This window comes from Carex rostrata, chromosome 24 (genome assembly GCF_964058835.1).
Source record: "Carex rostrata chromosome 24, lpCarRost1.2, whole genome shotgun sequence".
Taxonomy (NCBI): Eukaryota; Viridiplantae; Streptophyta; class Magnoliopsida; order Poales; family Cyperaceae; genus Carex; species Carex rostrata.
This window is the reverse complement of record NC_135941.1, coordinates 5727482-5740138: the sequence shown is the minus strand read 5'-3', so window position 1 is coordinate 5740138 and position 12657 is coordinate 5727482. Positions and strand designations below refer to the sequence as shown.

The 12657-nt window shown below is 34.2% G+C and overlaps 1 protein-coding gene and 1 pseudogene across 1 annotated transcript; one reads left to right on the top strand and one right to left on the bottom strand.

Annotated features, from left to right (window-relative positions):
* Nucleotides 1-3717: 3717 nt before the first annotated feature.
* Nucleotides 3718-5228, top strand: LOC144575799 (fatty acid desaturase DES2-like). Its single transcript, XM_078326045.1, has one exon. It carries the CDS (start codon nucleotides 3746-3748, stop codon nucleotides 4943-4945), a length of 1200 nt encoding a protein of 399 aa, XP_078182171.1. The 5' UTR covers nucleotides 3718-3745; the 3' UTR covers nucleotides 4946-5228.
* Nucleotides 5229-11118: 5890 nt separating this feature from the next.
* On the bottom strand, nucleotides 11119-12411 carry LOC144575838 (cytochrome c6, chloroplastic-like; annotated as a pseudogene).
* Nucleotides 12412-12657: the final 246 nt, after the last annotated feature.

Sequence of the window (12657 nt, the reverse complement as noted above, 5' to 3'; positions counted from 1 at the left end):
GTGGAACATAATTTTTCATTCGGATGGGCTAATTTTCAAGGTAATTACTCTTTTCATGCTACATAGCATCCAAATATAGATTGCTAGTAGCATGTGACAATCAAGCGTGCATGGTATCTTGAATGGTACTAGCAATCTATATTATAAGAACTTTTGTTTTCCGATCTCTCTTTCTCTCTTCACAAAAACAAAAGTTCTAGCGGTGAGAAGAACCAATCAATTGAAGTTCTTTGACGGTTCTCCTCTCCTCAACCCCTTCCCTCTGACGACCTCTCCTTTGACGGTCTCCTCTTCGACGGGTTCTTGATCGTGCAGATCTGAATGGCCTCCTCTCCTATAGTTCATTTTTCAACGGCAACCAGTGGCGAAGCCACAGTGGCACAGAGGTAGGCAGCTGCCTACCCCTGGAATTTTTTTTCTTTTGACTAGTTTCTTCGATAGGTCTTGCCTACCCCTGAATTTGATTCTGCCTACCTCTGGATTCAATTCGGAGTACCAATTGTCAGTTCAGATTTCAGAGATAGTTTGTGAGTTGTTTAATCTAATTAGGAAAGAAATGTATTTTTAAATCTTTGTTCAATTCGGAAATGCACATGCAATTTTACAACTGATTCGATAGGCAGAATGCAATTTGGTAGGTAGACGAAGGCGGAAAGAGAATTATGAAGGCGATTCGAATCCGAACCCGTTTAAAAAAATATTCGAATCCGATTTCTACCCACCCCTAACTCAAATCCTAGCTACGCCACTGACGACAACACCACTACTTGCCGCTCACTGGTGCCATTACTCATCGGCGCTTTCTTCTTTCCGACGGACTTCTCCGGCATCTCTCTTAGATTCTAATGGAGAGAGAAGATCTAAGAGAGGCAATTTGGAGGAGCAATCTGGTGGAGAGAGATGAAAGCGAGGCGATATGGAGAAGAAAGATAAGAGCTAGGCGATCTGGAGCATAATCGGGTTATTTTACAGTATTCACTTTGTAGTTTTACAATATGCATCTTGTGGTTTTACAGTATTCAAAACAACTTGTTTATTTACTAATCTATTTAAGTTTCGTTCCTTCTATTGATTTGAATTGATAATCATGATTTCCTTGCTTCTATTGAAGTTTCATTTGAATTAATGTAGTCTCAGGCGTGTATGCATTATATGAACATTGATTTGAATTTTAATTGTATCATTTAATGTTCAATAACGGATCTCGCATTATCTGATGGTCTGATTTGAAATGCATAGTTTGTTTTCTTTATGTCGTTGTTTTAAATTATCTGATGTACGAAATTACATGATTCTATATTTTGTTTTACAGTATTCGATTTCACCTTTGAAAGAAGAACACGACGAGATTTTGTCGTCTCTGAAGTAGTCAATTAACATATACCACTTCAGATCTGGTGAAATATGTAGAGTATTTTTACAGGATATAGTTCACATTTTTACATGATATATGCACTATTTTATAGTATATATTATTATTGATGTTTACAGGTTTACAATATATAGTTCACAATTTTACATGATATAGTTCATTGTTTTAGATGATACATAGTGTTTTATAGGATATAGTTCACAGTTTTACAGTACCTACATGTAATAAATCCAATTTGTTACATTGTTTATTTTATTTGTATGCAGGATGATATCTCCCCAGAACGTGTGGTTCTTGTGATGAGGTTTCTTACTCATTCAAACAATGTTCACAGGAGGTTAATGTAGAAGTTTTATTTTTCCATAGTTTGTTTGATGCTATTTTGGATGTTGAATGATATGCTTATGGATATGTTGAATAGATGTTGTTGAATTGATGTGTTTTGTTGAGCAATTATGTATTACAGTTTGGAATTGTTATATTTGTAGTTAAGATGTGTCATTTTACAGTATTGAGCTATTGTTGTTTTTTTATTTTTTGACTTTTTATTTTGAATGTTCTAGATGTTGTATAGATGCAATTGTTTTATAGTTTAGATATAACAATTTGAGTAAAGCTAGGGTGTGATGTGCTCACGAAGAGGGTTTGGTGGGCACAACTCCAAAAGTATATTGGGTCAACTTTAAACTCTGAATCCAAACCGTTGAAATTCATGTACTTCATGAGTGATGTATGTATATATAAAATTTTGAAAGTTTTGAGTTTATTTGCTACACGGTCAAGCTGTCAAAGAAATGATAAAAAATAAATATATAAAACAACTTATAAATTAAGTTATAAAAAGTTTATTTCTTTGACCGCTTGACCTTGTAACAATAAACTCAAAATTTTCAAAAATTTGCATGTACATGCATCACTCATGAAGTACAAGGATTTCAACGGTTTCGATTTGGCGTTTGAAGTCGATTCGATATATTTTTGGACTTGTGCTCACCAAACCCTCTTGGTGAGCGCATCACACCCTAGCTTTGCTCTAACAATTTTACAGTATTAGTTTTTGTAGGTTGTATGTTTTGTTTTTATAGTTTAAGTTGACAATTTTATAGTATTGAAATTTGGTATTTTTTACATTTTGTTTTATCGTTTTCATCTGCTTATTTTACATTATTAAAATTTTATAGTTTTTACGTTTTGTTTTCACAGTTTAAGTTGACAATTTTACAGTATTGAAAATTGATACTTTTTAAATTTTATTTAATCATTTTCATATGCTAATTTTACATTGTTAAAAATTTATAGTTTTTACGTGTTATTTTTACAGTTTAACTTGATATTTTTACAGTATTGAAAATTGATATTTTTTAACATTATATTTTATCGTTTTCATCTGTGAATTTTGCATGTCTGTAATTTTATAGTTTGTACATTTTATTTTTATAGGTAAATTGGTCAATTTTACAGTATTCAATATTTTGATGATTTATTTGTGTGTTTATTAAATCGAGAAAAAAAATAAAAAAAATAAATCGGAAAATTTAATTTTGCCTTTTTATCACGTTTTTTGTCAAAATAACTGCTAATAACTAACATTAACTGCCAATAACTTCCTATAACTGTAATATCCGAAAGTACAATCTGTTTTTAACTATCATGGGACCACTTCAAATAGTTGCTGGATGTTTTGTGATTAATTGATATATTTTATGTGATATATTGTATAATTATATAGCATGTAGAAGTAGTTTTACAGTATTCGCGCAAGTCAAAACTGTAGACAAATGATGGACAAAAGTCTGTGGACAATTAGACACTTCCTTTTATTAACTATATAGAGAGCTCACAGAGTCATAGGTACTATCATGACTCGCGAATGGAGATTCCGATATGCAATTACGATAATGTCCTGCATCGCCTCATGTCTCATGAGCTTGGGAAGCGTATCCTCTGCGGAGCCAATCGCTGCGAAGCTGTGCAGAGCTTTTAATTTGATCCGTTCGTTTTGGATCGAATGGACCAGATTAGATCTTGTCCGAATTGAAAAAAAAAATATTATCAAAATTTGTAAGATATGATATGGTCCATTCAATCAGAAACAAACGGATCAAATTAAAAGCTCCGCAGCGCTTGGCTCCGCAGATAATACACTTCTTATGAGCTTGGACCAGTTGGACCCGATTGTGCCACTTACCGCTACCAAACCGCAGCGTGTGAGAACCAATGGTCCATCCAAGTCCAAAGCTCGTTAAACGACCAGCAAGTACTCCGTACTGCATGATTGGATTTCTCAAATTAAGATCTCTCAACCCAAATAATTAAAAACCCTCTCTCTCTCTCATTCTCCTTAGTTTGCCATCATATTGTAGAGATCCAGAGATGGGTGCCGGTGGGCGCATGGCTGCAACTGAGCGTGCTGCTAAGGAGAAGGATGATTTGGTGGCACCGACATCTGGGGCCCGCTCCAATTCTAACCAAATTAAGAAGTCGCCGAGCGATCCACCGCCATTCACCCTGGGCCAGATCAAAAGAGCCATCCCGCCTCACTGCTTCAAACGCTCCGTTCTCCGCTCCTTCTCCTATGTTGTCCATGACCTTCTCATCTCCTCTGTCCTTCTCTACCTCGCTCTCAAATGGATCCCCACAATTCCAGATTATGCTGCGTTGGCGTGGCCGCTTTACTGGGCCGCGCAGGGATGCGTGCTTACTGGCGTCTGGGTCATAGCGCATGAGTGTGGCCACCATGCCTTTTCTGACTACTCGCTTCTCGATGATGTCGTCGGGCTGGTGCTCCACTCGGCTCTCCTCGTGCCATACTTCTCTTGGAAATACAGCCATCGCCGCCACCACTCCAATACTGGCTCCCTCGATCGTGACGAGGTTTTTGTTCCAAAGACGAAATCTGGCTTGGCGTGGTACACCAAGTATCTCACTAACAACCCGGTCGGCCGGCTTGTTAAATTGGTTGTTCAGCTGACCCTTGGGTGGCCATTGTATCTGGCATTTAATGTTACAGGTCGTCCGTACCCGAGATTCACATGTCATTACAATCCGAATAGCCCGATCTATTCTGACCGTGAATGGGTCCAGATTATCATCTCCGATGTTGGTGTGCTCACGGCTGCATTTGCTCTTTACCGCCTTTCTGCCCTTTTTGGTTTCTGGTCAATGGTACGTGTGTATGGTGTGCCGCTTTTGATTGTTAATGGTTGGTTAGTTTTGATCACATTCTTGCAACACACCCACCCGGCTTTGCCGCATTACGACTCGTCCGAGTGGGACTGGCTGCGTGGTGCGCTTGCCACTATGGATCGGGACTATGGGTTCCTAAACAAGGTCTTTCATAATATCACCGATACACATGTGGCACACCATTTGTTCTCAACCATGCCACATTACCATGCCATGGAGGCTACCAAGGCGATCAAGCCCATTTTGGGTGAGTACTACCAGTTTGACAGTACTCCAGTAATCAAGGCCATGTTTCGTGAGACCAAGGAGTGTGTCTATGTCGAACCGGAGAATGGCGGTGAAGGTGGTAAGATGAGGGGTGTATTCTGGTACAACAACAAGTTCTGAAATGAACGGTAACAATTTTGCTAAAACAACCTCTGAATCATAAAAGAAGAAATATTTTGGACTGGTATTTGGCATAGAATTAGGTAATTTGCTGTTGGTCGTTTAGACATGGCCGGAGTCTTGAGTCCTCTATTGGTACCAGTGGGGAATGCTCGTCCCCAAATTATCATGTTTACTTGTTTAGAGTTTTCATTCATTCATTCATTTCTTTTTCTTTGGTTGTGGACCTTTGCTTTGTGTTATGTGGTCTTTTGCGCAGTAGTAAATGTATCAGTTGTGTGCTGTATCCTTTCAGCCTTATCTGGTAGAAGGTATTGGAAGGAATAATTATTAAGATCTCAATGAGGGAAAATAAATATTTTAAATAACAGAGAAATAAGGCTTTCTTAGATTTGAATATTTGATGAATAGTTGTAATTGTTCCAATATTGTTCTATATTGAGTTTCATCTGGTAGTTAAAGTACAAATTTCCTTGCTTAAGATATACAAAAATTCTGTAGTCAGTTGGTCCAATGCAACTAGTTTAAGTAATAAGTAATTGTATGATCTGTAATTTCAGAAAATAAATAATAATAAAATAATTTCAAGATCTTTCGATCTGGTCTTAGAACCGAATCTGCATGCTTGTTGTTTGCACTCTGGGTCCATGGCAATGCACTCATGATTTAAAGGTTAGCTGTGGATTGCCAACCACCAAATTTTCATGAAATAAAAAATTCTTAATAAATATAATTAAAACAGCAGAGATATCTCCGTTGACGATTTTCTTCTATTATTTTTTCCCTTTTATAATATTTAACAGCCTCAGCCCTCAGCACAAGAACATGATCTGTACTGAATACTGGTGGTTAGCAGGCATGCTCCCTATTTTGTGGGGTCCATGCTTCAGTCCTTTTCATCTTGTGGCCCCACAAAAAAGGGAGCGCGCAACAAATCCCAGTTTCTGGGTTCAAATGTGACCCAATTTGTTAATGTGATTAATTACGATAACTGGACCTTTTTGCTGTTGATTGCGATTGATAACTTCCTGGTTTTTTTTTGCTTTGTGAATTTGTATTTAAATTTTTTTGATATAAGCCATTTTTTTGCTTGAATTATACTCTCAATGTACAGCGTTTGTCATGCAAACTTCTGTTGAAAATTATTCCTAGTCTGAAGACATTTTCATTGGTACCAGTAATCATTGACCATAACATATGAACATTCAATGAAATGAATGAAGTTCAAATTTTTTACCCCTAAAGTCAGATTTAATATTAACTGCTTATGTAGCGAAATATTGATATTCTTATATTTCAAAAAAGAGTTTTACTTGTATAATCCCTCCATGGTTATTTATCTGACAGTGTTGTGTAATGGGTTTAGAAAACAATATATTCAGTACAACCAATTTGGGCATGGATCCGCTCTTTTGGCGGGACTTATTGTAATCGCTGATCTTTTGGTACCAGTACAATATTCTGGTACTGGATCACTATATTGGTTTTTCTTAGCTTCATTTTGTTGGGACTTTTAGGAGTAAGAATAAGGTGGTGGTGATATTATGACGATTGTGGTACAATTCCGGTACCAAATTGTTGAGTACCAGATTCTCTGGTTAATGGGTAATAGGGATTTTATGGTATTAGTAGATTGTAAGTAGATTGGTGGTCATAATATTTTGTTTTCACGAATGAGATAAGGTTCATCTCTTGTATATAACACTTGATTAATAAATCCAGATCCAAGTATCAACTTTTCTGCATTACTAAGCTCAGTAAGCAGGGTTCTCCTTTGAAACTAATTTATTTTAGGAAAAAAAAATAGAGGATCATGAATGTTACCTTCTTAATTGATTAAAATTTGTTTCCAAAAGATAAAAGTATAAATAAAAAAAAAAATTAACATCGCTCAAAAGGTTTGAACTTTGAACCAATGAAAAAATATTTTTCAATAAGAAATCAAAATAAGACGTCATCGTCCGAATTAATATCAAATGCTACATCCTACAAGGAACAATTATGTGGCCAAATTTTGATACTGGTATATTTTCAAACAAGTTTTACTGAAAGAATGTATAAATTGCCCTCTATTTCAAACTAACAAACAAAATATCATCTTCATAAATTATTAACAAAATGTCCTTGTGATTCCACTTTCTCATCCCTTTTCTTTTCTTTTCACTTCTCCTCATTTACTCTCTATTATTTTTATTTAAACTAGAGGGTTATGCAATATACCAACAAATATAAAACACATTTCCTTGTTGGATAATCTGTTGTGTTTTATTTAAGAAACCAATCTCCTTATACAATTTTTTATTTCAAATGGAGGAGATTATACAATAGACCATAAAATATAAAATGTATCAAGATTGGTTTCTTATTTGATGTTTGTGATTAAATTGCTTTCAATGTAAAGATTGTAGTAAAATTATTTTTTATTATGTTATTAATATTTTCTACTAGATTCATAAAGTCTGTAGTGAATATTTTTTTTTAATATTTTGTACTTTATCCATATTAGTATTTGCGGCACATAAAGGACAATCTTAAGAATTTTTATAAAATAGGATATATGCATCATATATATCATATTTATAACATTTGATTGTAAATTTAGTTTCGTTTTATAAATTATCATAATTATCATAATTGTCAAAATTGAAAATTTATTAAATGAACTTCTTAACAGCATCTGTTATGGAACTTCTCAAAAAAAAAGAAAAAAGAAAAAAGAGATAGAACTTCATAACAAGATCATGCTAAATCTGAAATTTTAGTAAATTTTTGTATTTTTTGTTGTTATTATGTTTTTTATTGTTAATGCTCAATACTCACGGTCTGTATAGAGCAGGAACAAAGTTTGCATTTATTGTTATTATTATGTTTTATTTTTATTTTTTGTTATATCATTTTTTCAAGCTTGTGTACAGGAACAAATTTTTTTATATCATTATTTATATGCATCCTTTTATATCATGTTTTTAATCATCCTTTTACTACTGTTATTATGATAAATTCAACTATTTAAATTTCAATTGTCGTTTCTAGTACAATATTTTTTTTCCTACTGCACATTTCAAACTAGTACAAAAAATGTATAGGGTTGTTATTCATTTTAATTCATGCAATGGAGCTAATTTAAAACATCATGAAACAATCTCAATGCAATTTAATCAACAACAAAAAAATTAATAAGCATCTACTACAGCCTACAAAATAAAGTACAAAATATTAAGAAAATAATATTCGCTATGTACATACTTCATGGATCTAGTAGAAAATATTAATAACATAATAATAAATAATTTTACTACAATCTTTACATTGAAAGCAATTTAATCACCATCATCAAATAAGAAATCAATCTTGATGTGTTATATATTTTATGGTCTGTTGTATAATTCTCCATTTGAAATAAAAAATTGTATAAGGAGATTGGTTTCTTAAATAAAACACAATAAATTATGCAAAAGGAAATGTGTTTTATATTTGTTGGTATGTTGCATAACCTTCTATTTTAAATAAAAATTATGGAGAGTAAATGGGGAGAAGTGAGAGATAGAGGAAAGGGAGGAGAAAGTGGAGTCCACAAGAGTATTTTGTTAATAACTTATGAAGAGATGTATTTTATTTGTTAGTTTGAAAATGGAAAGCAATTTGTACATTCTCCCAGTTTTACTTGTATAATTAGCGAGTGGCTGCTAATTCTTTCTTAAAGTAGATAATTAAGTATGAAAAATAGTTTAATAAATACAGTTCAGGTCAATAATTGGTACCGGGTCTTATATAGGTTCTGTTATGTTCATTTTTTTTTCAGTGTTTCTAACTGAATAAAGTGGTTATTGGGTATTGGATCCTCTGGTTAATGGGTAATAGGGAGATTATGATAATAGTAGATTGCAAATGAATTAATGTCTGTAATGAAATTTGCTATTTAAAAGCAAAATAACACGTTATCATCAAAGCAGAAGGGCTTCCGTTCGGAATAATAGTCCTAAAAAAAAAAAGTTTTTTTTGTCTGTTGCAAAAAAAATTGAAGGTTAAGTCACAAAACTATCTAATATTTACTGAAAATTTTCATGTATTCAAGCTTCAAATATGCGACCTCCTTCTCAAAAAACATTCTCTCTTCCTTTTGCTGATCAAGTAGTGATGGACTAAAAAAAAATTTTGTTACATGAGCCAATAATTACAAGAAATTTTTGAAATAAAAGTTATAATTTTTGAATTTTTATATATATATATATATATAGAGTAGGGTTAAAATACACCATTGGTTTTGTGCCCCAACCATACCCCATTTCTATATCTTCGTTTACAAAGTTCAAACAGTCGATCCGAACCGTTCATCTTGTTCTACATATTAAAATGTGCTTAGAGACCAAATTTTATATTTTTTGGAATTTTTTTACTATTTTTTTATATAGGTACAAAATCACTACATCTGGACCATCCAAAAACGGTAATTTTGTACCTATCTAAAAAATAGTAAAAAAATTCCAAAAAATATAAAATTTGGTCTCTAAGTACATTTTAATATGTAGAACAAGATGAACGGTTCGGATCGACTGTTTGAACTTTGTAAACGGAGATATAGACATGGGGTATGGTTGGGGCACAAACCAATGGTGCATTTTAACCCTACTCATATATATATATATATATATAGAGTTAGGCTGGGGTGCTATGGATAGCATAGTGGCCTCTATGCTACGGCTCAATATTCGAGTTTTTAAAATCCAAACGGTCGATCCGAACCGTTCATCTTATTCTCCATATTAATATCTGCTTGGAGACCAAATTTTATAATTTTCTGAATTTTTTTACTATTTATTAAGCCACTTTGAAAATCGCTAATCCAACGGTTTTACTGTTTTGTGCAGCCACCGTTGGATCAACAATTTTGTAAAATACTTAGTAAAAAAATTCAGAAAAATGTAAAATTTGGTCTCCAAGCATATATTAATATGGAGAATAAGATGAACGGTTCGGATCGACCGTTTGGATTTTGAAAACTCGAATATTGAGCCGTAGCATAGAGGCTTCTATGCTATCCATAGCACCCCAGCCTAACTCTCTATATATATATATATATAGATGGGCTACGGTGAGTTACGAATTAAAACGCGTTTCTACTTCACACCGTATTTTTATTTTGAAAGTCCAAACAACCGATCCGAACCGTTAGATGTTTAATCTATATTGAAATGTGCTTGGAGACCAAATTTTACATTTTTTGGAATTTTTTTACTATTTATTAAGCATTTTTGAAAATTGCTATTTTGCTATGAACAGTAAAAAACAGTAAAAAATTTCTGGACCATCAGATCAGCGACTTTCAAAATTGCTTAATAAATAGTAAAAAAATTCCAAAAAATGTAAAATTTGGTCTCCAAGCACATTTCAATATGGAGAACAAGATGAACGGTTCGGATCGACGTTTTGAACTTTAAAATCACAAAATATGAGCGTGAAGTAAAATAGTCGCTTTACTTCGCAACTCACCGTAGCCCATCTCTCTCTCTCTCTCTCTATATATATATATATATAGAGGAGGGATCAAGTTACAACATTTTTTGAGTTACAACAAATTACAACAAGCATTTTCTACATTTTGAAAGTCCAAATCGTCGATCCAAACCGTTAGATGTGATCTCTACAATAAAATGTGCTTGGAGACCAAATTTTATATTTTTTGGAATTTTTTACTATTTATTAAGATGAGTACAAAATTCAATGGTTTGAATTTGCTAGTTTTTGTACCCATCTTAATAAATAGTAAAAAAATTTAAAAAAATGTAAAATTTGTTCTCCAAGCACATTTTATTGTAGAGATCACATCTAACGGTTTGGATCAACGATTTTGACTTTCAAAATGTAGAAAATGTTTGTTGTAACTTGTTGTAACTCAAAAATTGTTGTAACTTGATCCCTCCTCATATCTCCCTACCTTATTAAGGAGCTTAATGTCTAGATCGTTGTGATTAAAAGTTAAATTTTCGGAATTAATATCAGCCATTCAATTTTCAGATCACATACAGCAGAATTTTCTAAATTTTACTCTTCAACACATAAGTCCCCACTGTTCGCGCCACATAGGATCCCTAAAAACCTAAAACACTTCCTGGCGCTCCATCTTCACCCCGTTCTCTTCCTTCCGCTCCGTCTCTTCACCCCTCTTGCCTCCTCTCACTTCCACGCTCCTTCTCCCTCTGATTTCCGACCCCACTCGGTCTATCTCTCTCTCTTTGTTGCTTCTTGGAGAAAGGAATGGAGGAGGCCGCCTGTATTGAATTCGAATTGACGCGGATCTTGTCCATGGCAGAGAAGGGTACGGTTTGGGGCGCCTCTCTCTTCTCCTCGAGTATTTGTACCTCTTTCTCTCTCTCGTTTTGGATTTGCTTGCTTGCTTGTTGTTTATTTGTGCTCATGTGCTGAGATTTTTGCCCTATTCCCCTCTATTTTCTGGTTTTCGTTGATTGAGAGAGAGAGATCGAAGCTTTAAAGCTTTCGATTGCGATTCTTGATCGAGGCCCTTGCTGTCCTGGTGCTTGGTTGTTGCCGTTCTGGTGTTAGTTGTTGCCGTTCTGATGCTGGCTTTGTGCTGTTCTGGTGCTTGATTTTCTGACGGCCGTTTTGTTGTTCTCTTCGGTGCTAGCTGACTTGCCATGCATCTATTAAATTTACAAAAATATCCTAATTTCTTCCTCTCCACAGACTCTGCTAGCATGAATATTTGAAATGTTAATTTAATTTGTGAAGAACAATCAATCGGCATAGCTTTCGACCTTTGGCCATCCATTATCAGCCTGTGACTTGACAAACTCTGCAAAAAACCTGATCTCTTCCTCTTGTAAGCGGGGCCCGAATGTGCACTGACCTCTCGGCATGCATTTCTCTCCAAAACCCTATATCAATATCCGCATTATCATCAGTGTACCAGTACACTGCAGTTTAGAACAGGTACCAGTTGGGTACTGACCAAGCATATTTAGGTTTCAGCAAAACATGCCCAATTATAATACTGGTAATCCTAATCCAGACTGGTACCAGTCAATCATAAGAAGAATGCAATGCGTGAATTACGTACCGGCATTCTTCCTTTTCCATAGTAATGTTGTATATATCCTCCTCTGTTACAATCCCATTCCTACAAGAGATCAAATTATTGGTTCTGTCATAAGTTGTTTTCTACCAGTATTTCTGAAAAAAGAAATTTCAGATGCATTACCTTTGTAGATCGTTTGTGAAAAGAGTGGCACCCTGAAAAAAGATACATTTGAATAAATTGAAGTTTGTAAATATTGCTTATAATTCCTAATTAGAAGTATTAAAAAAATTACAGGTTGTATGATGTTGACTCCCATGTCATGGCAACCAATGCAAGCTTTTTGAAACAGCGTTGCTCCTCGGGCCATCGGCTGTGCAATTGAGACTGTGTCAATCAAAATTAAAATAAAAAAATCAGAATATGTTTGAAATTCAAGGTAATATATGCATGCTTAAAAAGGAAATTAATATTGCCTGAGGGAGAAACCAAGTTTGGTGTGGATAAGGTTAGAATGGCTGTCAAGAGAGGAGCACCAACTTTTAAATTTATCATGATTTATAATTGTTTAATGAAGTAATCAAAGGAGTTGTATAAATTAATTTGGGAGAAATTGAGGGGGTTTAGTGGATATACTGCCATGGCAAGCACGACAAGTGAAGATGAATTAAATATTAAA